General features: G+C 40.3%; 1 protein-coding gene across 3 annotated transcripts in view; it reads left to right on the forward strand.

Moving 5' to 3' along the window:
• The window catches only part of slc12a5b (solute carrier family 12 member 5b), a 43,331-nt gene that overhangs the window by 8,304 nt on the left and 8,537 nt on the right, over nt 1–26,490 (forward strand). For all 3 annotated transcript variants that reach the window (XM_026153909.1, XM_026153907.1, XM_026153908.1), the window contains exons 2-23: nt 13,228–13,331; nt 13,451–13,591; nt 15,146–15,292; nt 16,859–16,913; nt 17,006–17,136; nt 18,877–19,124; nt 19,215–19,426; nt 19,530–19,697; nt 20,345–20,443; nt 20,561–20,618; nt 21,112–21,286; nt 21,687–21,805; nt 21,904–22,002; nt 22,656–22,775; nt 22,910–23,014; nt 23,087–23,255; nt 23,357–23,552; nt 23,717–23,886; nt 24,023–24,154; nt 24,304–24,411; nt 24,658–24,774; nt 24,974–25,176. In XM_026153909.1, coding sequence (XP_026009694.1) covers nt 13,228–13,331; nt 13,451–13,591; nt 15,146–15,292; nt 16,859–16,913; nt 17,006–17,136; nt 18,877–19,124; nt 19,215–19,426; nt 19,530–19,697; nt 20,345–20,443; nt 20,561–20,618; nt 21,112–21,286; nt 21,687–21,805; nt 21,904–22,002; nt 22,656–22,775; nt 22,910–23,014; nt 23,087–23,255; nt 23,357–23,552; nt 23,717–23,886; nt 24,023–24,154; nt 24,304–24,411; nt 24,658–24,774; nt 24,974–25,176 — 3,076 coding nt within the window. The remainder of the gene's footprint in view (nt 1–13,227; nt 13,332–13,450; nt 13,592–15,145; nt 15,293–16,858; nt 16,914–17,005; nt 17,137–18,876; nt 19,125–19,214; nt 19,427–19,529; nt 19,698–20,344; nt 20,444–20,560; nt 20,619–21,111; nt 21,287–21,686; nt 21,806–21,903; nt 22,003–22,655; nt 22,776–22,909; nt 23,015–23,086; nt 23,256–23,356; nt 23,553–23,716; nt 23,887–24,022; nt 24,155–24,303; nt 24,412–24,657; nt 24,775–24,973; nt 25,177–26,490) is intronic.

A 26,490-nucleotide genomic window follows, 5' to 3' on the forward strand; every position in this document is an offset into this window, starting at 1 on the left:
TGGTGGCTTACATAAGTGTCAACAACCACATGAACATGGTGGTCTCATTAGCTGCAGAGTTATACTTGTATGTGTTGGAGGAGGAGATGTGTAAATGGATTTCAAATGCAACGAGATTGGTTTGTTCAACACAAAAAAGTTTTACATCTGGAAATTCTCAAGCTGGTGTGAGTGTTCTGTTTATACCTCCCTTATTTCTGTCAAAGTGTTAAGATCTGTTGACAAGTTGATAGAAGTTTGTGTATTTACATATATGTATCTTGGGACTCTTGCTTCTGAATTTAAAGCCAAGCAAACAATTGAGCTTAATGTAAACACATGAGGGGTTTTATGAGTTCAAGTACTCACTGCATATACAAGCTTACAATAGGCTCAGATGATTATTTTGGTGTCTATGCTGCTTAACAAGCTTTTTGTGATTCATCCATCCATTTATCCATCCATCGTTTTGCCTCATCCATTTGCTGGAACCTATCCCAACGATCATGTGGTGAGAGGTGGTGTAAACCCTGGATAGGTCTCCAATCTGCAGAGCCGACACTTTCGCTTTCACCGAGGCGTCACATTCACGCCTACAGGAATTTTAGAATTGCCAGTTAACCTAACATGCATGTCTTTGAACTGTGGGAGAAAGCCAGTGTACCATGAGGGATCCCACACAGCCATGGGGAGAGCATTCAATCGCTGCACAGAAAGGCTCCAGCCAGCCAGTGCACTCAAACCTTCTAGATGTGAGGCAAAGTTATCAGTTTTGCCAATATTTTATCAAACGAAGTGTAAATGCACAGTTATTACATGCAGTGAAGCATGAGAACCTGTACCAGGCAAAATATAAGTCAAGAGGTGAAATGAAACCAATGCTGTCTGCCCCACAGACTACACTGGAGCCATACTTGCCTTGTATTGGAAATTAAGCATTCATTTTGATGCCTGGCTGCTTTTGAGAAGCCAAATTCATGTACCTTATCATTTCACATGTTTAAATCACACTCTGAAGATCCTCCTGATAGTCCCTGTAATATCTTATTTCACTGACTTCCATTGGAGTAAATTGGCAGCAGTCTTTAATAAAGAAATAATAAAATAAATAAAGCGGAATGTTATATTATATGTGTGTGTGCCAGACAATGTACTACAAATTAAAAGCACTGAGGCAAGACGGCGAATGATCTTGTCTCACTTAGTACATATGAAATGGCATTCGGTGCCCACCCAAGAGAAGACAGGAGAAGAAGGGAAAAGTTCACTGATGTTTAAAATAAAAGTACAGTGGAAGGTTAACCTTTAACTATTATCAATTTTTAATAGAAATTATTTAATTTAATTCTATGTGCAACACAGTGACAGAGGCTCTCGGTGAGGAAACAGAGTTAAATGACACAAATAACTTCATGGAATTAGCTTTAAGTCCTTGGTTATAGCATGCGAGGTGAAAACGATGGAGGAATGTGTGTGTGTCTCATGTAATTGTGAGGCTGCTGTGCAGCTGATTGGTGCAGTTCTCTCACATGCAGAAGTTAATTTCTGCTTTTCTCTTTGGCCTTCAGCAGCTGCTGGATAATCCCCTTGAGCCTGTGTCCTATTAAGCTTTTAAAAGCCGGTATAAACTGTTCATTTTTTAATAACCATGTCACATCAAGGGTACAAATCTGCACCACCCACTGCCTTTCATCTGCACACTGTGGTCAAATTTCATCACAGCTCTGCTTGCTGCTCTGTAAATATAAGCATCTTCGTCTCCAACAACGTCATCTTTCTGATCAGATTATTTCTCATCGGTTAATCATATGTGTGTCAAGTGTAGGCAGAAGGATTATAGAAAACATTCTGACTCCATTTGCCCTCAATGATTATAGATTGGTTGCATTAACATCTGAATGGAGGACAGAATGGAAGCGTGTCTGCAGTGATCAGGGCCCCTCAGGAGGCTGTGTAATTATTTCTTTCTCTTTACCCTGTACAGTGGCGACATCCAGTATAACTTTGATTTAAATTCTCAGGTGATGCTACAGTTTTTTGGTTTTTTCAGTGGTGAGAAGAAGATAAAGTACAGGGAACCAGTGGGCAGAGCACCAGATACCTGGCTGTTCACCACAAGTGTAACACTGAGCCTCTCTACAGGAAAAGACAGAGCATATTTTACTTCCCGATGAAGCTTAGATCATTTAATGTATACAGTAAAATGTTCACACCTGTTGTTAGACTGCTGGTGCAAGTTTCTTTGTAGCTATGGAAGCTTAACACACTGATTTTGAAGGCTGGCTCGCTGCTAGGGACTAACCTGAAGCCCCTACAGTTAGTTACTGAGCAAAAGATGTTGAACAAATCACTTGACATCCTGGACAACACCTCTTACCTCTTTCACAACCTTCTAGTCAACCAGAATGTCATTAGCGGGATTCTTCAACCCTGTAATAAGGACAGAGGAAATCTTTCATACCTCTCCAGTTTTGTTTTTTTTTTGTTTGTTTTTTTTTTTGTGTCCCATTTGGATCTTTAGCCATCAGAATTGTTGTCTTAAGGCCAAGAAAGATGCCAAGCGGATTTATTTTACCAAGTGGATCATCATGGCCTTGCCATATTGGTCCATTTGATTGACCTTTATTATAATTATGAATTTATTTTATTTTCAGTTGCTACAAACGGGACAGACATGACTGGGGGATAGGACAGGGAGAAAGAATGAAAGAAAGAGAGGGAGAGAAAGAAAACCAAAGGGGAGAAGAGACGGTGAGAAGGGGGGGGAAGAAAGAAAAACAAACAAACAAACAAACAAAACACCTGGGTCACCTGTATGGAGAAAAAAAACAGAAGAGAAAGCAAACAACAAAGAGCAACATAATAAAAAAAACAGCACCATCACAATAAACTAGCTAGCAGTAGATATCAGTAGATACTAAATAATAAACGATATTGTGCAGCACGCAAGATAGACAGCGCACAATGTGCTTTGAGGCAGCAGCCAAGAAAGCTGTAGTCCGCGTCTGTGAATACCCGTGTGTACACCTGTGTGCATACCTGTGTGGATCAGCATGCTCGCATTCCAAAGGTTTCTCCATGTAACGATCTGCTAGGGAGTGTGGGGAGCCACAGCCCCGTCCCCAGGGCATGAAGCAGGTATGGAGGAGATCAAAACTCCAGACATCCAGAGGCCCCCAGAACACAAGAGACCAAGGAAGACCAACAGAGGGGCAGCCGCGCCACTGTCCCAGTAAGAGCTGAGGAGAGTCCCAGATGAGGGCTCACTCAGCAGCCACTGAGCAGAAGCCAAGGGGAGTTGCAGTGACGCGCCCGTGAGCTCCGCCGGCAGCCAGCCGTGCCTGAGTGACCGAGCCCCAGGCCGAGAGGCCGGGGGCACCCCACCTCCGAAGTGGCCCGAGCGAGCCCCAGGCTCCAGGCCCCGATAAGCGGCCGCCAAGGAGTGAGCCGGTGTGTACCCGGACGCCCAACCCCAGACACAAAGAACCACCAACGCACCGATACCATACCTCTCCAGTTAACGTAATAACGACTCTCTGTGACCCTCTGTGCTCTGAAAGGATACTTTCCCTCAGTGTGGCAAAGCACAAGCTCATTCTACTTGTTAATTTGCATTCATAAACTATAGACATTTGCCAGCTGCACCCATTTCTTTTGCATAATTTAAAGTTTTAGAATAGTCAACATCTGAGATCTCAGAGTGCACGACTCCTAAATCACTGTTTAATATCAAGATTATTGTGAACATTCCCATACTTCCATAAAGAGTTGTCTTGACTGTCATCTCTGCATGAGACTGAAATATCGTGATAGAATATGGGTAAAACGTGCATGCGCAGTGCCTTTGTTTTCATACGCACATGGCAGAAAAAGCATGGCGACGACGGAGAATTAGAAGGACTGTCGCTACCCGATCCGTACCAGAAACCCGATCGGTACCCCGCATGTGCAAATCTTACGTCACTTCCTCTCTTTGCCAACATTGCGACATTCAATATATTATATATATATTATATATATTATATATTATATATTGACACGGTTAGCGTCCAGTTAGCTCTTAGCATTTCTCAACAGCTCTGCCTCCTTTTCGACTACCGGGACATTTAAACAATGGATAATCCGTATCCGCAACAAATTTTTGCTGTTCTCCTCAACAGAGAGCGTCCCCCGATTGATCAACAGCGCCATAAAATAAGAAGAATGGTGCCTAATGACAGAGTTAATAATACAGACTTTGTAATATGTCACGTGAAGATTCAGCAGCCAGATGAAGTGTTTACTGGCAATTGACAGTGATAGCGGACATCATCATAACTATTCCAACAATCCTCTCCACACAGACAAGCATAAACACACTCGACTATCACTAAATCAAATTCAATACACGTTTGTAATGACGCTAATTCAGTTTACAATAGGGTTCATTCGCTCAGTCACCAGGTGGCAGTATCCTCTTACACTGGGGAGTAAACTGCCATTAAACGAACAGAAGAAGAAGAAAACCCCTGCAGTCAAAGGAGCTTGCAAAGAAAAGCGTCTGGACTTCTTTAAGTTGCTTGAAGACGTTTCACCTCTCATCCGAGAAGCTTCCTCAGTTCCAAGGTCAAATGGTGGAGAGTCCCAGACATAAACCTAGTGGGAGCGACCCCCCACAGAGGGACAAAAGGACCCCCTGACGATCCTCTAATCGCCTGAGCCAAGGTGGGAAACTGGGTGTGGGTCCCAATCAGCCAGAGTTTTGGGTGTGTTCATTGTGAAACCTGGCCCCACCTTATCATGCGAATTCCTGAGGTCAGATGGCCCAGGATGTGAGTGGGCGTTAAGGCGTCTGGGAAGGGATCTCAAAACTGGATTATAGATGGCAGAGAGTTGGTGTCGTAAACCCCCGCCTCTGTTCAAAGATGGTCGCTCACAGTGGACATAGATGGCTTCTTTCACTCCTCTTTCAAACCATCTGTCCTCTCTGTCCAAAATGTGAACATTGGCATCCTCGAAAGAGTGTCCTTTATCCTTAAGATGCAGATGGACTGCTGAGTCTTGTCCTGTGGAGGTGGCTCTTCTGTGTTGTGCCATGCGCTTGTGAAGTGGCTGTTTGGTCTCTCCAATGTAGAGGTCTGAGCATTCCTCGCTGCACTGTACAGCATACACCACATTGTTAAGTTTGTGTTTTGGTGTTTTGTCTTTCGGGTGAACCAGTTTGTGTCTGAGCGTGTTGCTGGGTCTGAAATGCACCGGGATGTCATGCTTGGAGAAAACTCTCCTGAGTTTCTCTGATACACCGGCTACATAGGGGATGACAATGTTGTTGCGTCTGTCCTCCCTCGCTGGTGTCTGATCTTCTTTTCTGCGTCTCTTTGCTGACTTTAAGAACGCCCATTTAGGATAGCCGCACGTTTTGAGTGCTTCCTTTACATGTGTGTGTTCCTTCTTTTTCCCTTCAGGCTTAGAGGGAACATGTTCTGCCCGGTGGTTTAGGGTCCTGATTACTCCAAGTTTGTGTTCCAAAGGGTGATGGGAGTCAAAGAGGAGGTACTGGTCCGTGTGTGTGGGCTTCCGGTAAACTTCGATGTTGAGTTTGCCGTTCTCTTCAATGTGCACAGCGCAGTCCAGCGCAGTCCGTACCCTGCACATGCGCGGTACGGATCGGGTAGACCCGATTTGTACAGCCCGACTTTGCACATGCGCAGTAAGGATCGGGAGTTCCGATCTGTCACTATCTTTTTATTTTTTTGTTTTTGTCTACATTATATTAAATGTTAAAATGTCGGAAACATTTTAAGAGATACTTGTTATTCTTAACATCTTAACAGATACTCTGACCTGTAACTATCGTAAAATGCTTCGACCGGAAGTAGACACCTTTCGCGCATGCGGGGTACCGATTGGGTTTCCGGTACGGATCGGGTAGTGACAAGGACGAAAGCGGATCGTTGAATGAAACAGATGAACCAGAATTGGTTTGTACAAAATGGCGCAACTAAAGTGGTGTGGAACTGGTTTGGCTTTCGCCCGTCAGATACACACCAAGGCACAACAAGAGCGTGCAAGCGGGCCGTCGTTATTACCGAACTGATTTTACATGATACACGGTGCTCAAAAATCTGTCAAATAAGTTTTAGTACAACTTCGGTAAGCTACCAAGCCACAACACTTGATGAATTGTCGGAGCATTACGGCGACCGTAATACGTACTGTGGTTCAATATAATATTACCATATTGTGTGTGTATAACCTCTTTTTAAGTTTTGTGGATATTTTACATGGTTATGCTGAGGATATGTCGGCCAATTTCAACTGGAAATGCCTTTTGGTTGAACTGTCAGCCAGGAATTTGCATTTGCACTGTTAAATTTTTATATATTAATGCACATAAAAAACAGCTGCTTGTTTAACTGAAAATACATTGATGGGGTTTTTTTTGCACTAATAAACTTGTGGAGTTGTAAAGTATTTTGTCTCGCATTAATTATATCGGCAGTTATATCGTTATCGCAAATTTTCAAATATATATCGTGATAAATATTTTTGGCCATATTGCCCTGCCCTAGTGTCAAGCTTTAACTTGTAACCATTTTCAAGCTCAAACAAAAATCTTCAGACAGAGCGAGACCAAAAGGATTACTCAGTTGTCAGACTGACTGACTGAGGTCGCTTCTGAAAACAACTGATTCTTCTGAATCACGACTACGTGAACTGCAATCTGCAAATTTGTCCTGTGCCGTGTATCACTGAAATACAACGTGCAATGAAACATTAAAGAACTGAAACTAATTTCTACCAGACTGAATGATTGTAAACGGACTGGCGGTTTTGACCTAACCGCTGTCCACGCGCCTCCGGGTACCTAACAGCCTGCTCCTGCTCTACCTGAGCACCCTATACAATATGCTTTTTTTATGCTTATGGGATTTCTAGCCAACATTCACATTCCAGTGGATGAACTGAAGAGCAATACTTGGTATTAGTACCTTGCTCAATGACAATTGGCATGCAGACTGGAACAACCAAGGATGGAACCATCAACCTTCCACTTAGCAGAGGACCTGCTCTCCTCCTGAGCTACAGCCACTCAATTGTCCACCAATAAAACTGATGTGCACTGACATTTAGGATTAGTGAGGCTCACACTTTGTGCAAGCAGTTGCAGTACCATTAAAGGCTTTGTGAACCACGAGTAAAATCTGAAAATGAATGATATATTCCAAGGGATATTTGATGAAAGGGGCCCTGTGATGAAAATGAAATAATGTGATCATCTCTCAGTGAAGAACGCCTGTTACACTATAGGTCAACATCCAATGTAGTAGAAGCTTAATCTTTCTATCCATTTGGAAGTTCCTAAGCCAGTCATAACATAAGAGGCCCTGAGCTCTCCTCCTATTTCGGCAATTCCAAGAACATCTCAGGTGTTAAACATGGCTGTTAATGGATTAGGAAGCAGCTAATCCATCAAAAGAAAATTAATTTCAACAACTCTACTACCGAGTCAGAAATTTGTGTCAGTTACCACCATTTGTTAAAAGCTAGGGTTAGCTGCTTTTCTACAGAGCCCACACCATCACTGAGACACCAAGTACTGGTCTATCATCAGAATAAACATTGCAACTGATTGTATCTATCACCCATTAGGGAGTGTTTGCAATTACTGAAGTATTAGCATTACATGTCATTGACCAAATGACAGTGAATGTATGTCTGAAACATTTAGTGAAATTACGTCTGAGTTCTGCTTCTGCGTTTTACACAACTGAGTCCTCATATGGAAAGTGGAGCTTTGTCCTTTGGGTAGGAGGATTTTTCAAAAGAGGTAAAGAACAGTGTCCTACCTTTGCAGGATTACTGAGCAGACAGATAGTAATCCCCTAGTATGTGCACCCTCGGGCATAAGAGGCATACCTTGAAGTATTAAACAACTTTCTGTTGCTTAACAAATCTGAACCATCTGAACAGCTCTGAGTGAGTACTCAGAGCTGTTCAGCGCTAAATCACCATTGCAGCTAGTTAGCTTGCTAAAGAGCTGAAGTTAGCATCTTAGTGTAGCATGATAGCATGCTGACATTTTCTAAATTGCACAAAAGGCAAGCACACCTGGACTTAGTTTCCAAATATTTAAATTAACCAAAGTAGCTAAAAATTTCATCAGAATGGTATCAGAAAGAAAATTAAGGGATCATCAAAACAGCCAATAGTGCTCCATAAGAAAAGCAATCAAGATGTTTGAAAAGCTACAGAAACCTGTCCTCTGCTTAACCTTTGTGATATGTTCTATTCTGTGAGCATTTCAACAGCTCTCGTAAAATAACAGTGCTTGCAGAACTTAAAAGAAAAAGCTGCAGCATGTGCAAAAATAAAGAAACTTTGTGACAGAAAAACATGCTATAGATCAGTTTTTTAGCAGCCATGCATGACACAGTTGGTCGACGACAGGGGAAGGATTTGGAGGGAAATGTGACTAATCTGAGGACAGTAATATCAAAAGTTTAATTTCTGCGGCTTGCAAATGTATTTTAGTTGACTTTCGGATTTGTCACGCACTACAACGGTGGAAGAAGTTAAGCTGTATATATATGAAAATAGTTTTGGAAAAGAAAAGCAAAGACAAAAAGCAGAGTATCAAAATGAAAAGAAAACAAGCAAATTTAATAGCCCAAAAATGCAGTAAAGGATATTCATCCCATGGTCAGGGCATCCATCCCTTGTGCCCTTGCTGTTTCTGACATGTAGCTTGGAAATATTTTAGAGCTGTTCATTTAAGGACATGATACAGAACAAAGACCAAAGACCGTGACTCAAACGTGACACACTTTTAGTTCTTTAAGGTTTACCAGATGAGGCAAAGAGCAGAATGGCACACAAAGCAGCAGGAAATAGAAAAGTATAAAAAGATTTATGCAAAACACGTCACCCACACATTCTAACACACACAAAGGCCTTAAGTAAAACATTATTAAATAGATTTTTTTTTTCTAAGCCAAGAGCAGAAACAAGCTTTAAATGCAGATTTAAAAATCCTGGTGGATTACAGAATACTCAGGTCGTTGGATTTAACATAAACATAAACATAAACCACAACCATAAGTGGAAATAAACAGAATTGCAGCATGAAGCTTAACGTCACAACACCTGGTAACAAAGTCATCTTAATTAGACATCTGCACAGTCTGGGATAGTTCTCCGTGTTTAACCACAGTGGGGTTTTTTTACTGGAGTAGTCCACATTAAAGACGTCCAGAAGGAAGAATGGACTTGAACATGTTGTGTTTAGGCACAGAAAAAGACATATAAAAATGTAACAACTTACAACCAAAATGTTTTCTAATCCAGTGTGACAGGTAACACGTCTTTAGGACAGTGGCCCACTGTGCAAGGGATTATGTGCATTATGTGCTGGCATTTGACTCTTCACTTTGCTTTAACGATTGGTGTATCATACTGTTGCAGCTTGGGGAATCGGAAGAGTCGACTTGATTGTATTGCTTATTTAACTGTGCAGTTGCATGCTTTCACATCAAGTGGTTCTCCATGACTGAAGCAGGCCTTAAAATGCCATCAACAGGCATTATGTGAAACATATGACTTGTTATGCAGGAGGTGTGGGATTCTGGAGTAGCGAAAAGCGTGTGCAAAAAACCAAAATTTAAGCGTAAATTTAAGTTTGTTCCAAAGGTCACTTATGTCCTTCTTTGTGACTATCAAGGGGAGGTTTTGTAAAAGATCTGACTACCTTCAGAGGCTTATAGCCATGATTATACGGTAATGAAATAACAACTATTAAAAGTCCCGTGCTTAAGGGCTTTTAGTTTGGTTTTTTCATAGTGTTTTTGATGACTATTACTCATTGTTAAATTAATCACAAATATAGGCAGACACAAAGGAATTAACAGCCAACACTGAAGTTCCTCTTAGTGTTACCAAAATTTATAGCCTCTTTGATTTGGTTTTTACAGCCTCCAATTTTAATTCTGTGGTTCATTCTCAGAGCTCAGCGCTGGTTACTTCCAGGCACAGGAAGCTCTTTCCAATGAAAAGGCTGTTAAAAACAGCAACAGACAAAAATACTGCACACCACTTACTCAGCACCATTCATAGACAAAGCAATTTTTGAAGCCAAATATGCAAATGTTTTCCTGCCCATTCATCATACTCCATAAGATGAAGTCTCCACTGCATTGGAAGGTTTTTTTCTAATTATATCCAACTTTATAAAAATGACTAAATGCAAGTTCCAATAAGGATTTTCTGTCATGGGAAACAGTTGCCCCAAATTGTGATTCATTTCTAAATCTAACCTGCTGTGAATAAAAAATTAATAATATCAGCTGGAATGCATTCATGCATTACATTTCTACTTGCACAAACATGCATCGTACTGACTTGTGATATCACTGTACACTCTAACCCTGTCCATCTGTAGAGAGGTCTCGTGGGATTAACAGGGCACTCATGCTGCTGGCATTTTAGTTGATGTGTTCTTCTAACCTTCTGTGGAAAATACAACGTGCACATGTTGAATGGAAGATGTGTTTTTCATCTCATTATTAATATTGTTTCAGAATGCTAACATAACCGCTGGAGTTAGAAATAACAAAAAAGACCCATAATGATATGACTTTTTAGCGTGTTACTTGTGTAATGAAGTGACTTGTCAGTGTTCCTCTGCTATCACTCGAAGAATGTCTCTCCTGGGACTTGTGGGGCAAAAGCAGGCTCAGCCAATCTCCGCTGCTACAAAATGACACAATATTAACTGGCCTTGAAGCTGCATGACCGGCAGCATAACAACTCCAAGGATCAGACACAAATCATCAAAATCTGTGACTCAGTGGAAAACAAACAGGCCAAGGACTCCAACAAAGAGCTCAGTGGACAAAAGCAGATATTAGAGGGGTGTGTGTGTGTGTGTGTGTGTGTGTGTGTGTGTGTGTGTGTGTGTGTGTGTGTGTGTGTGTGTGTGTGTGTGTGTGTGTGTGTGTGTGTGCCAGCCACTTCATTATGTAAACGCTGTAAACACACCGGTTGGAACTCCTTTTGCCTCAAGAACTGATTTAATTCTGGAAGCTGGAAACATGCCTCTAAGATTTTGATCCATATTAAAACATAGACTAAAATCTCTTAGCTAACTAGCATCAGTGATGTGCAGATTTCTCAGCTGCACATCCATCATGCAAATCTCCTCCTTCACCACATCCAAAAGGTGCTCTGTTAGATTAAGATTTGGTGACTGGGGCTGTTTGAGTCCAGTGAAGTCACTGTCGTGTTTGAGATGATTTGAGCTTTGTGACATGATGTATCCTGTTGAAAAGAGTCATCAGAAGACTGTGGTCATAAAGAAATGGGCACGGTCAGCAACAATACTCAGGTAGGTTGTTGTAACTGTGCTACCAGCATTCTTTCCTGGTCCTGTCATTTCAAGTATTGGAGCAGATATCAAGACTCACTTGGCCAGATAATGTTTTTCCGTTCTTCTGTTTTCCAAATTTGTGAAACAATACACAATGTAGCCTAAGTTTTGATCTGTTTCATGCTTAGATGTTGTTAGTGTTATTAAAGTTATTCGTTGCCTTCCTATCAGCTGAAAACAGCTCAAGCCCACTAAAATCACTCTTCACCCTTCTGATGCCCAGTTTAAACTTCAGTAGGTCATCTTGGCTGCATCTGCATGCCTAAGTGAACCGAGTTGCTGCCATCAGATGTGTTGATTAAATATTTGCATTAACAAGCAGTTGAGCAGGTGTACCGCATTGTCATCCTTTTTTATTATCTCTTCTTCTTTTATTCGCATTTAAAGAATTTAGTAATTTCTTTTCAGGAAGTGGTATGTTGGTACAGTTTGCTTGCAAATTTTCAAGCTTGGGAATTTAAAATTGAGTTTTAAAATTATTTTTATAACATTAAGAAAAACCTATACATGTTGTAAGTCATTTTCCTTCTATTTATAAATTATATTGCTGTTTGGGGTACATATGCACCCAAGCCTGAAGGGAACTTTGCATGATCATTATTATAATTTGATGATTCAATTAAAGTACTTCCCAGATTCAATGTGTTCTGAATTAAAGAAAGGATTGAAGGAATTATTTAAAATTATTAAAAAAGTAACCATGTCTGTTCTTATATTATGGGAAGACGTGGAAAACTGGTTTGATACAAAGTGAGATTTCAGAGATGGACTTTGTTTGCTTTTGCTCTTTTGATCCATTACTATTCCTAGCTAAAGTCTACTTCATTGGTAACACTCAGTTTTCCTGAGATCCACTCTAGATAAGAATCACAAATTTTATTATTATTATTATTATTATTAAATATAAAATGCATGTTCTACAACACTTAGGTTGGTCCACATAAAGCTCACATTCTGCACCGAAGTAAAAACAAAAATTATAGTAATGTGATTCAGTTGATTAAACTAAATAAATCCAGATATAAAACCTAAATAATGAATCTTTTAATTTATTCTTGAATATATTTCTGAGCCTCACAGTGTTTGTTTTACAGCCCTGAAAGTGACAACTCAAAGGCAGTGTGGGAAATCCAAATAAAACATTTAAGACCAAAACTTGTTTTGGCGATGTGGCTTGCATGTACAACTCTGCCTAGTGGTTTGGCAGAACATTGGCTGCACATTAAAACATTGAAAACAAATGAATAAATAAGTCCTTGCCAAACTGGGATTTAATCTGCTGCTGTGAATCTTGGCATCGCATCTGTATTTTTTGGAGATTTGGCTGAGATTTGGATATTTTGCTGTGATTGCACATTTCCTATCAGTCGTTTAGCTTTCTTTTTCTCTTCACTGTCTCAAGCCTCTTTGGTCCTGTTTAAAAAAATCACTCCCATCTCTCATGAAGTTGTCAGCCTTTCTCTTTATCTTTCCTGTGCCCTTCTGTCTTAGCTAATTAGCATCAATGCAGGTGGTCACGTTTGTGCTGCCATTAATAAGGAGAAAACACAAAGCAGGTGGTGTCAGCTTAAACTAATCTGACATTTATTGGTCACAAGTGTATAAGTTACAACATACAGTTTGACTAATCAAGGATTTTTACGTGTAGCATCTTTTATGAATTAAGCAAAGCACACCATCAGGGAATGCTCTTGAGAGTAACTAAGCTTTTTTATAAATGAGGATCTGACGCTTTAACCCGAGGCCTCAGTTCAAAACATCACCACGTCAAAACCCACAGTGGTGCTATTAACATGACTTAAGATTCGACTTTGACTGTGCCAGTTGGTTTTTCTGTGTTTCAGGAGATGGGAACCCTAAAGAGAGCAGTCCTTTCATCAACAGCAGTGCAGCCACTAACATGGATAAGAGCCAGCAGTATGATGGCAATAACATGGCTCTGTTTGAGGTGGGCGCACTCTTCACTGCCCTGTAATATAGGTTGCTGTCCTTAATTGTTATTATTAAGGAAATGTGACTGTATATGCTTTTAAGTTGAACTTTGCCTATATTTGTACTGCACTGCAGGAAGAGATGGATACCAGTCCCATGGTTTCCTCTCTGCTCAGCACTCTGGCTAACTACTCCAACCTGCCAACGGGCAGCAAAGAGCACGAAGAGGCTGAGAATAATGAGGAGGGGTCACGTCCATCTAAAAAACCTGTCAAGGTACAGTATGTTATATATGTGACCCATTTAACCTCACTCAAAACAACAAAAACAGGTGTAAAAGTGTCAAAATACTATCATATAATATGATTAGAAAATATCATAAAACAGGGAATTCTTTACTATTTATACCTATAATGTCAAACTCCCTACATGTAATTTGAAAATAATTAATATATGTCAAATCAAATGTATCTAATAATTTTATATTAAAAAATCCAAATCCTATAATATAGGACATAATAAAGGATATTTTTATTATGACCACACCTGTTTTTTCAGGTTGTCCAAATTTAAAAATGTAAAAACATAAAAAATTTAAAAATAAAAATGTTTAGAGAATTAAATACAGGCTGGTGAAATCACATGGTAAATGAAATTGGGAGTTCTCATAGTTTAACCATTTTTATTAATGTTTAGCAATGTTTAAATATAAGTGACTATAATTTATTAATTTAAATTATCAGTAAAAGTTCATAATAGAGTCAATATTTTTCTACTTTCTTAAATTTATTCCAAATCTGCTTCAAGTGTTGCGTCACTCAACACCTCATAAAAGAACGGTATTGTTTTGTTGCAGTTTGTACACAGGAAATAAGCTTTAAATTGCATCCAAACCTTTATCATCATTTTATGGAAGATTGGAAAAGAAAGCATCAAAGACAGTTTTTAACACCAGAGATGAAATTTACTACATTAAATTATAATGTAGTAAATTTATGTTTACCTACAAATGTTTAAAGGTACCCATATGGAAAAGAAATAGTAAAAACCTATATGATTTACTCTGACAATTATGGTGTAAGTAAATTTACGGACTGCATAAATCATTTTAGTTAGTGTGTAATTTCATAGCAATTTTGCAAAGACACAAACAGTATTTCCTCATCTTTTAAAAATGCTGCACTTTTTAGAACCATATTACGGAGTCGATTAACCTTGCCTTTTTACATCTTTATCTAATATTCATTATGCTGCAGTTGTTAGTCGATTGTCCTTTTATTGTACTTGCATAAATTTGATAAGGACTGTTCTCCTTACAAGGAAAAATAAATGCCATTAAACTTTGCAGGTCTATGTGACATTACAATGATGTAGCGAAGTCTACGTTCATATTTATTTATTTCACAATCACCGTTTAAACCTAACTTTCAAAAGAAGTATACAGGAAAGGAGTGTCTTCTCTTCCTAAGATCATATGGGCCAAAACGTACACTTACAATATAAGTCAGGGAAACATTGTTTGTTTTTCTTAAAATCACTTATGCAATACTTAAATTTACTTACATTATAATTATTTGTTTCCTGTTTAAACCTGACTTGTTGCCCTCTATTGTGGTGTAAGTTCAAATATTTGTAGGTAGATATAATTACAGGTGTGGGATGAATTATGGAGTGTTACTTTTTTCAAAAGCTGTTTTTCTTACAATAAATGCAATAACAGAATGACTGAACAACAAAGTAATAACTGACTTATTAGCCAGAAAAAAAGGAGTTAGTGCACTTTGTATCATAAAGTTTTTAATTTGTTATTTTGTTTTGTGTATTTTCCAGGCACCTCAGCTGGGCACTCTAATGGGAGTGTACTTGCCGTGTATCCAGAATATTTTTGGGGTAATCCTCTTCCTGCGGATGACATGGATGGTTGGGATTGGAGGCGTCTTTGGCTCGTTTATAATCGTCTTCATGTGTTGTTCTACAGTGAGTAAAACTGCAGGATTTCCTACTGTGGGGGCGCCCTGAGCCTCGCCGATCTGACTGCTGGCTGTTCAGCGTTCAAGATTAATCAGTCAACTAAAGGCACTCAGCCTATCAATCTGGAAAAAGAGTGGTTTTGCAAACATTTACAACTGATCACTGAGATATCACAACTCTAACATCAATGACAGGAAAATACCGAATACCTCCTTACTGTGAATCCAACTGTTGGGAACTATTCATGTGGATATTTGTCACATGCAACCTACCTAAACATTGTGGCAGACCTATAGATGGTATAGAAAAGATGAATGCAGCCACCGCCGGTTGTTATCATACTGTTTGTTTGGAGCCAAGCTAATTAGTAACAGTAACAAACTACAAATAGCAGAATTCAACTCACCAAAAGTTTAGTGCAGTGTCTGTACCAAAGAGAAAGCAATATTAGCCGTAAAATAGTTCCACTCAAAAAGCTCTAGAAGGCACTAACCCCACAAAAGTTGATGGCTACAACTGAAAAATCACACTAGTCAGATATTTTATATAATAATTCAGTCATTATAAGGAGGGAAACAATGTTTGGAGGCCCAAAACAATGTTTAAATGTTTAAAACAAAGTTTTAAACATTTTTTAATATGTAAGTCTGTGAGAACTGACTGGGACCCAGCCTCAAGTGGCCAATACTGGAACTGCAGATTCTGGTCTTTCAGGCGGAGATTCTGCTACTTGTGCAGACCAAGCAGATGCCATGTCTATGTCCAGGGGGGAGCTAGCAAAATATTAGGCAGGTGGCTTTAATATTGTTTCTGATCAGTGTACAACAGGCTGTGTGAATGTGATTTCCATTGTGCAGCTGCTGAAGGTGACATAGTAAATCCTGATAAACGGCATTCTGCCAGTAAACCCACTAACAGGCTTTCAGCACCATATTTCTCCCTGTATGTGGGCTTAATCAACAAAGGGGCTTAAAATGTATTACATGAAATGTTTTTCAAAAAATTAGAGAAAGAAAAAGGGAAACAAGTCTTTTAAGTAAGGGAAGACACTGACCGTTGGAATCTTACTATAATTAGTTTGTGTCTAAAAATAAGGTTTAACAAACCTAAATAGATAGCTTGTCTGATTTTTGCCAGCACTTTGTTGGAAGTTTCAGGGGCGTTAAAAGGACATGTCTGGATTTCATTGGATTTCACCCACACTGACATCACTAATAGATCATGTCTGGGCTTTATAAGTATAACCTCGGACTACTAGTTGCTGTAGTAGTATGCTGTTAAACTCAAATATTAAAGAGTTAAACTACAGACAAGTACCGTAAAAGTGTATCTAACTACCGTGCTCTGCTGTAACAGACTGTAGCTGAAGTGACAGCATGTGCCTAACCAGTCATTCCTGTGAGGAATGGTTCGACATGACCAGATGAGTCAGACTTTTGTGCTGCTGGATGTTTTCTCTACCATCCCCTCATTTCATCAGTGCCTCCCTGTCAGCCTTCCTTAATTTGACTTGCCCACCTGCTGCCTTTCAGAATCCTGTAATCCCCCCCTGTTGTCTGCTGCTGTTTTCAGACCATGCTCACAGCCATCTCCATGAGTGCCATTGCGACAAATGGAGTCGTACCAGGTGAGTGGATATCAGAGGGCATGCATTAGTACCGGTATGTTTGTGTGCAACAGAGCGGTGCGCTGAGCCCTGTGTGTGTTTGCGACTCACAGCTGGAGGTTCGTATTACATGATCTCTCGCTCTCTGGGGCCCGAGTTTGGCGGTGCTGTCGGAATCTGCTTCTACTTGGGCACCACTTTTGCGGGTGCTATGTACATTCTCGGCTGTATTGAAATTCTGCTGGTAAGTCGATTGAATTTTTAAATGACAGGTTTATATTGCTTTTCATGTTTTTCTTATATGCCTTCAATATAATAACAGGAAAAGCACATCTGGAGATAATAAAGGCTGAATTCCAGTTATGTTAGTTTTGGGGTCCTGTTACTGGTTCGGTCTTGTAGTTAATGTGTTAGTTAAGTGAAAGAGATCCATTATTATTTTTTATAGATGTATTTTGGCCTTTATTATTTTTATGACAGGACATGAGAGCAGACAGGTAAAGCAGGAAAGAGAACAGAGGAAATGACATCCAGGAAATTGTTCAGTGGGAAATCTGGGCCCCTGCAGAAGCGTTTCAGCAAATGAGCTGCCCGCTCAACCCACTGAACTCTATCTGTACCCCACATGTTGTTATTTGGTTGTTTACACCTGTGATCTTCTGGCTAAATTGTCTTCAAACATTGGCTGTAAAACAGGAATCATTAGCGTACAGCATGTTCCAATAAATGATAATGAAAGGATAGCAGGCAAGAAGGGGACAGGGGGGGAAAAGCAAGGTTACTCTCCCACTTTAAACTAAATAACTCACATTCACATAGTACAGTAATTTTTAACCCAGTGAACTTTTTTTTAATGTGTTAATTAATTTTATTCTCATTGCTTTAGTGTGTTTTCTTTTCTTTATTTCCATTATTATGAAAATGATACAAATGTGCTTTGGCGAGGTAAATTGCATTATTGAAAAAATAATGCAATTGAGGAGATTTGGTGACATTTTCCTGTTTCTGCAAAGTAGCTGACTGACGTTTTGCCAAACTGACAGATGATGTGGTTTCTCAGGAAAAAAAACATAAACCTATAAACACCGACTAGCCTCATGGCAAGGATTTAACAAGATGCTGTGAACATTTCTTTGAGATTTTGGTCCATATTGATATCACAGCATCGCACAGTTGCTGCTGATTTCTTAGCTGCACATCCAGGATCCAAATCCGTTCCACCACATCGCAAAGAGTCCAAACAGTTTGAGATTTAAGTCTTCTGAGATCCTGCTGGACACAGCAATCAGAAAATGGAAACACTATCATCATTTATGATGTGACACGGTCCATTCATTTACTAAAGTGTGTCAAAAAATACTTGCACTATTACAGCACCGCCAGCAGCGACAGCAGCAGCCTGAACTTTAATACAGGGCAGGTTGGATTGATGTTTGCATGTTGCTTTCATGTTGCCCAATTCTGACCCTAAGATCTCAATGTTGCAGAATAAATCAAGACTCATCAGACCAAGTAGTGTTTTTCCAGTATTGTCCAAGTTTTCAGTTTCCTGTTCTTAGCCGACAGGAGGAGAAGAGACACCTGTTGTGAAGCAGTTCAAAAGTCACTTAAATCACCATATGTCCCCATTCCGATGCTTAGTTTGAGCTTCAGCAGCCCATCTTGGCCATACCTACATGTCTCAATGCACTGAGCTACTGTCATGTGATTGGCTGATAACATATTCGTGTTAATACACAGTCACCAGGTGTACGTAATCAAGTATTTATAACATTATAATGATAATGTTTTGCTTTTTTAGAACTAAAAGGATAAATAATAAAATGTGTTTTTATATATCGCATGACGTTGTTTTTTTATTAACAAAAAAATAATTTGCATAAACATATTTATATGTAGATTCTCTACAATACTTCTGCAAACTTTGTCTTATTCTTCTCACCCACTCTAACCCTGTCTTCCTCCACTAATTTGTCTCTTTCAGATTTATATTGTTCCCCAGGCAGCCATCTTTAAGATTGAGGGCCTGGAGGGCCCCGAGGCAGAAGCAGCATTGCTCAACAACATGCGAGTGTACGGCACTATTGTGCTGAGCTTGATGGCACTGGTGGTGTTTGTGGGGGTCAAATATGTCAATAAGTTGGCACTGGTCTTCCTGGCCTGTGTCATACTTTCTATTCTGTCTGTCTATGCTGGAGTCATCAAGACTGCCATTGACCCCCCTGTGTTTCCGTAAGTGACTCTTTATTCACTGGTACAAATCCATAATGATGTCGAATTATCCTACGTGACAGGTATGCCCTGGGCTGGTTGTCTTTGCAGCGTCTGTCTGCTGGGAAATCGAACTCTTCTTTCTAAAGGATATGATGTCTGCGCAAAGGTCATTGAGATAGACAACGAGACTGTCACCACCAAACTGTGGAGGAGCTTTTGTGATTCGGAGTACCTCAATGCCACTTGTGACGAATACTTCAACAATAACAATGTTACAGAGATACAAGGTATTCCAGGGGTCACTAGTGGCATCCTGGCAGGTACATTTTTCAGTGTAAACCACCTTCTGTTGGGTTCTTGGCCAACCACAGTTCAGTATGTATTAAAGATTAAATTCCTAAACTTGGTCTCTCTTTCTCTCAGAGAACCTGTTTGGTAACTATCTGGAGAAAGGGATGATTCTGGAAAAGCGTGGACTTGTATCCGACGTGGATCCAGACAGTCCCACAACGAGCTCAAACCGCTACGTTCTTGCAGATATCACCAGCTTCTTCACTCTGCTGGTGGGAATTTATTTCCCATCTGTCACAGGTTAGTCCCAGGAAGGCACACTAAAGAGGTCCATTATGCTTTGTTTTTTTGTTTGTTGTTTTGTTTGTTTGTGTGTTTTTTTTTTTATCATAGGTGTCTGGAAAACTCCTCTAACTCGGGTCAAATAACTGCATGTAATATGCACCAGACCCTGCAGTTCTCTTAATGCCTGCTCGGAAATGTTAGAAATTGTTTTGGCTTTGTCTAACCACTTTAACCACTTTCCTGCTTAGCAGACAGCAGTTTCTACTTAGACAGTTTACTTTGTTTTCAGGTGTGAGAGATGGTGGTTGCAAATAAATGTTAATGTTTTGTTTTTTTATGCTCGCCGGATGTATAAATGGGAAAATATTTGCTTACAAGTTCTCCGTGCCAGTTTGTTGTTGTTTTTTGGTGACCTGTCAGTCTCGAGTTCACAGTTTGTTTTTGCTGCCCTCCAGTGGCCAAAGAAAACAGCACCTTTAACATGACTGAAGTCAGTAAAGTGCTTAGTATTCCATAAAGGTGGAAGTTAGTAATTACCCTTCTCATACTCTGTTTTATGTACATATATCATTTATATCCTCTGAAAACCTGAGTCTTATTATTATATCAGAATCTTATTATCAAGTCACAACTCTCCCGATTATTTAACCTTCTGCTCAAAGGTATCATGGCTGGCTCCAACCGCTCCGGAGATCTGCGTGACGCTCAGAAGTCAATCCCTATCGGCACCATCGCAGCCATTAGCACCACGTCAACTGTGTGTATCCTTCAGTGAACCAAGGCCGGTTAAAAATAAACATTAATATAACTTTTCACAAGTTATTGTTACCTTTTCTACCTTTTCGGTCGTGTGGTCCTTATCAGCTTTTTTTACCCAGACATGTCCTGTGTGGTGCTGTTTGGTGCTTGTATAGAAGGAGTCGTCCTAAGAGACAAGTAATTCTACTTCTATTAAATTAAATTTTGGACCGTTATACTCCGAAAATGTTTGTAGTTTGAGGTTTGTGCCTTAATATTATTGTAAACTGGGCACATGTGTGACAGCAAAATGTTTGACAGGCCCAATAAAAAGTCAGAAAGGAAGAATGTAGGGAATACAGACCTGCACAGGTTGCTAACAATTTTAACAAATGTGTAGCTTCAGTTTAATAATAGTGCATTTCACTATGTGCAGCAATAAGTGAGTACATTACACTTTACAAAATTAAACATTTAGCACAGCTTCAGACTGCTTGCAGTTGTGTTTATCTGAGGAGTTATTTTCAGTAAAAATCAGAAACACTGAATCACAGCTGAGTCTAAAACGATGCTCTCAGTCATCTGTTAGCAGAACTCAGCTGTTCACTGTTTGTACCTGACTGAGCACAGGTTGGTCGAACATTTGCATTCACTGTGTTAACGCAGGAGCTCTGTCTTCATGTTCCTGCAGGTTTGGCGAAGGGGTCAGTGGCAACCTTGTAATAGGTACGCTGGCATGGCCGTCCCCGTGGGTTATTGTATTTGGCTCCTTCTTCTCCACCTGCGGAGCGGGACTTCAGAGTCTGACAGGAGCTCCCCGTCTCCTCCAGGCCATCTCAAGGGATGGCATCATCCCCTTCCTTAGAGTGAGTACAGAAATCTATCTCTGTCTTAAATACAGACCTCTCAGAGCTTCCAACTGAGCCAGAAATGTTGTGGGGACTTGAAGATATTCTTGTCCCCACTCTAGGCTGTTATAGTTGACTAAAACTAAACAAAAAACTGAAACTAGATGTGAAAAACATTTTAGTTAACTAAAATAAAAAAAATGAAAACTAACTGACACTATTTTGTGAACTTGTGAAAACTGACAACTAGACATATTTATTGAAACCGAAACATATCCTCCATAAAACAATAATTTATAACAACTAAAACTAAGACTTAATCTAAAAGAAACTAAACTCAAACTAAAACTGAAGACACAATTATTAATAATTGGTAAATATGACATTATTTATTTGTATGTCACTTGTGTTGTTGCAGATCTTTGGGCACGGTAAAGCCAACGGGGAACCCACGTGGGCACTTCTACTGACAGCTAGCATCTGTGAGATTGGCATCATCATAGCCTCTCTGGATTCAGTCGCACCAATCCTCTCCATGTATTGCTCACCGATAAACACAACAACTAAAGCAAAGATTCTTTTTTGTGGTTTCTGTTCTTACTGTTTTCTCTCTTTCCCTTCATCTGTTTCTTTAGGTTCTTCTTGATGTGCTACATGTTCGTCAATCTCGCCTGCGCCCTGCAGACGTTGCTGAGGACCCCAAACTGGAGACCCAGATTTAAGTTCTACCACTGGTGAGTTTGTGGGTCAGAGTATGAAAGCTTTCTAAAAACTCTTGCATGTGTTTTATAATCTGAAATTTACATTTACTTTGACATGTACTTTGAGTTTCCACACCAAAATGCATGTTGGTGTTCATTGTGTGTAGCAAATATAAATTTATGTATTTATATCAAAATATATTATTATTTAAAGCTTTGCACATCCTTTTTTAAAATGTATTTTAAATACTGGATCATTTGCAGTCATATTTAAGTTTGCAGTCTTTTTCCTCGGTGCTGTTGCTGACACATTGCTGCTTTTCTTTGCATATTGATATTGCCTGTTGATCATTTTAACACTGAAAACACTGGCAGAGATGTGTATCACATAATGTGTTTATACTTGCAGTAGATGTGATTCAAACATGCATAAAATTCTTTAACTATCCCAAAGATATCATAGATATTCATCACATATGGTGCGAGGATTTAAGCTCTGCTTAAAGACAGATTCTGGATTTGATGTAAAGAAACCACCCCTGTGAGAATCTCCATAAAAAGACCTGAAGTTTGTGTGTTTGTCTTCCACGATGAGCTTAAAAATTTCTTGTTTCCATTAATCAGCCAGTTGTGTGAAGCTGGCAGAACTCTGGGTTTGACTAAACATGACGTCCTGTCCCCTGCAGGGCTCTGTCTTTCCTGGGTATGAGCTTGTGCTTATCACTCATGTTCATGTGTTCCTGGTATTATGCAATTGTGGCTATGGGCATCGCCACCTGCATCTACAAATACATTGAGTTCTGTGGGTAAGAAATAATAATTTGTTCAATGATCATTTGAGAAAGGATTCTTTGATAAAAGTCACAGAGTAGTCTATTTTTTATGTATCTGGATGCTGTAGGTATGACCAGAGCTAATAATTTAATGTGCTTTGAGACAGAGCTGAGAAGGAGTGGGGTGATGGGATACGTGGGATCTCGCTCAGCGCTGCTCGCTTTGCTCTGATGAGGCTGGAGGAGGGACCACCACACACAAAGAACTGGAGGTCAGCTCATCTTTAATAGAGCTGGTTGGCTTTTGCCTGTGATTATCACTGACTGATTTTGTTTGTTATTAGGCCTCAGATCCTGGTCCTAGTGAGCATGGACGCTGAGCAAAACATCGAGCAGCCTCGTCTTCTATCTCTGACCAATCAGCTAAAAGCTGGGAAGGGTCTGACTATTGTTGGCACCTGTGTTCAAGGAACCTTCCTTGACAATTACACTGAAGCTCATAAGGCAGATCAGGTCTGTTACTCTTTAACACACACTTAAACTTCTGACACATGCACAGAAGAATCGCCACTTTCTCTAACAGCTGCGCCTGCCCTCTATCTGTGTCCCTGCAGTCGTTGCGTAAGTTGATGGAGACAGAGAAAGTAAAGGGCTTCACTCAGGTCGTCATCTCCTCCAACCTCAGAGATGGAACATCCCACTTGATTCAGGTTGGAGGACTTGGAGGTCTGAAGCACAACACGGTGATGGTCAGCTGGCCCCGTAACTGGAAACAGCCTGAGTGCCACCAGGAATTTAGGAACTTCATTGGTAAGTTATCAAGTGAAATAGAAGCTCTCTTAGTTGTTAATAAACATCAGCATCAAATATTATACCAAATACCAAATCAGGGGCATTGAAAAAGTTTGGTAAAAAAGATAGGTAATCCTTTGCTCTGCCCCCCATCGGGTTACTTTTCTCCTGTTCCTCTGTAGAGGTGGTTAGAGAGACAACTATAGCCAGTATAGCCTTGTTGGTTCCTAAGAATATTTCCAGCTATCCATCCAATGGAGAGCGTTTCACTGAAGGCCACATTGACGTGTGGTGGGTTGTCCACGATGGAGGCATGCTAATGCTTCTGCCTTTCCTCTTGCGCCAGCATAAGGTGAGGAACAAGAAACTGTGGATTCTTTTCACTTAAATGAGCACAAGTTAAGTGTGATAGTAGTGTGTTTGGAAAAAAAAAACACTGTCTTCGAGGCACATTGGTTACGTCGTTATCGTTTTTTTTCTTGCTATAGGTGTGGAGGAAGTGCAAGATGCGTATTTTCACTGTAGCTCAGATGGATGACAACAGCATCCAGATGAAGAAAGACCTCATCACCTTCCTCTATCACCTGCGCATTGACGCCGTAGTGGAAGTGGTTGAGATGGTGAGAGATTTGTCTGGCACATATTCTGTGCTCACAAACAAATCCTGCCAGGAGCGGCCTAAAAGAACAGTTTCTCGAAGGATCCCTTTTTTTGCCGTTATTCCAAAGTAACACATGGATTTCATGTGACGTGTGTTTTTCCTTTACAGCATGACGGTGACATCTCAGCCTATACCTATGAGAAAACACTGATAATGGAGCAGCGATCACAGATCCTCAAACAAATGCATCTGACCAAGAATGAAATGGAGAGAGAGGTAAGCCAGGAACCTTCATACTATCTGTAACCGGAAAAACAAATTTAATTTTAGCTACGTTGACAGCCAAAGCACTGTTTCATTATCACTATGGGCATTAAATATCCGCTCTGGGGAAAGGAACTGCTTCATGATGAGGTATCTGTGTCTGTACATGTTTACACTGATTTGCAGATAGAAAAAAATGAACTCCAGTGGGAATATAGGAATCAGATGATGTTTTTTGTTTGTTTGTTTTTCTCACAGATCCAGAGCATTACAGATTCATCCCGTGGGTCCATACGGCGTAAAAATCCATCTGCCTTGCGGTCACAGCGAAGCGCTGAGGAGGGAGCTGGTGCAGCAGAAAAACTAGAAGAGGAGGTAAAGCTGATCCAGTGTGTAATGTACAGTACTTCTGTCCTCACTTCCTTCAAACACCTGTTGCATTTTATGCCAGGTTTTAGTTTTTCTAGTTGCTGCTCAATTATTCCTTACAGTTCACTGATCAAAAATCCACCTTTTCTGACAAGCGTCTCTTTTCTCTGTATCACCCGCTCATGTGATGGTGTTTGTCTGTCAGCCTGGGGCCGTCTCCAACCCAAAACAGGTACAACTGAGCCACAGCAGGAATGTCTCCACACCAACCAGCCCCACAAGCCCCACGTCCCCTGCTGCACCTGCAGGTGGTGCTGTCGTCTGGCCCGACAACAAGGGTGCGGAAAAGGAGAAGAGCCTCCTAACAGCGACCTCGGAAGCGGGCAAAGACTTCTTCAACATGAAGCCGTGAGTGATCTGTCAGCTTAATTTAGCTCAGCAATCCTGCACAGGAAACGGGCATCGCACCCAGGATAGTAAGATCAGCCAGAGTTTTAAAAGTGACCGTCTAAACTTGTGCAAACATGCTGAGAAAAACAGCTGTGATCCATCAGGGCATGGATGTGTGGCCTCTGGGATGTCTGGCAGCAGGATGTTGGGCCCTCTGGGTCTTGTTGGTTGTGGTGTGGTGTTTCTGTGCAACAGGCTTGTTCTGGCACATCCTCTGAATGTTTAATAGGATCGAGTTTGGAAGAGTTAACGCCAGTATGAGTCACGTTACCAGTGACTGTAATGTTGTAGCTAATCCAAATGACCCACACAGTCATTTGTAAATATTTGTGCGTATCGACCCATGTCACAGGACTTAAAGCAACACTGTGGCAAACAAAACTTTGAACTTAACAGTGACATGAAAAAGAATTAGTTCTGCAGTTTATTCGTCTTCTGTCACATGATCGTCAATCGTGGTGTGAGAGCATTTCTTTCATTTCATCTAATTCATAATTGCACACCAAATTACTGTCATGTTTTGTGTATTTGTAGTTCAGTTAAATTTAATTTATACAGTGTCAGTTGACAACATCACCGTTAGCCTAAGGTGCTTTATATTGTGAGGCATATTCCTTCAGCAATGCTCAGTCACACTAGGGAAAATAGGGGTAATCTTACTGTGAGAGGGTACAATGAAATTGCTATCTTGTTGCCTTTGAAACAGTTGCTTTGAAGAAGAGCACCAGATGTGGCAATCACTCGTAACTTCAGGGCCTCACTGATAAAACGGCAATAAGAATGAGTCAGCCTGCTATCAGTTTGCAGTTGACAGGGTTCAAATTTGGAAATACATGCAATATGTTTTATGGTAATACAACAATGAACTGTGATGTTGGCTACATACACAGAAATTCACATTACTTACATCAGAGTCCAGAAAGCATGTTGTGTTGGAAGCCTACATAAATGTATCCACAAATAGTGGCTATAATCTGCAGTGACATGCACGCAGAAACTTTGCATTTATGCGCCCCAGGGTGGCTGTGGCTACAATGTAGCTTGCCATCACCAGTGTGTGAATGGGTGGATGACTGGATATGTAAAGCGCTTTGGGGTCCTTAGGGACTAGTAAAGCGCTATATAAATACAGGCCATTTACCATTTATTTACCATATAAGAGTATAACCATAATGCAACTAGTTGTGTCGAGTCCCTTATTGCAAAGGGACATATTGTAGATGAGTGGCACTCATCTGCTCATCTCACAGACTCAGACTGACAATCTGTCTG

The sequence above is a fragment of the Astatotilapia calliptera genome, chromosome 20, assembly GCF_900246225.1.
Source record: "Astatotilapia calliptera chromosome 20, fAstCal1.2, whole genome shotgun sequence".
Taxonomy (NCBI): Eukaryota; Metazoa; Chordata; class Actinopteri; order Cichliformes; family Cichlidae; genus Astatotilapia; species Astatotilapia calliptera.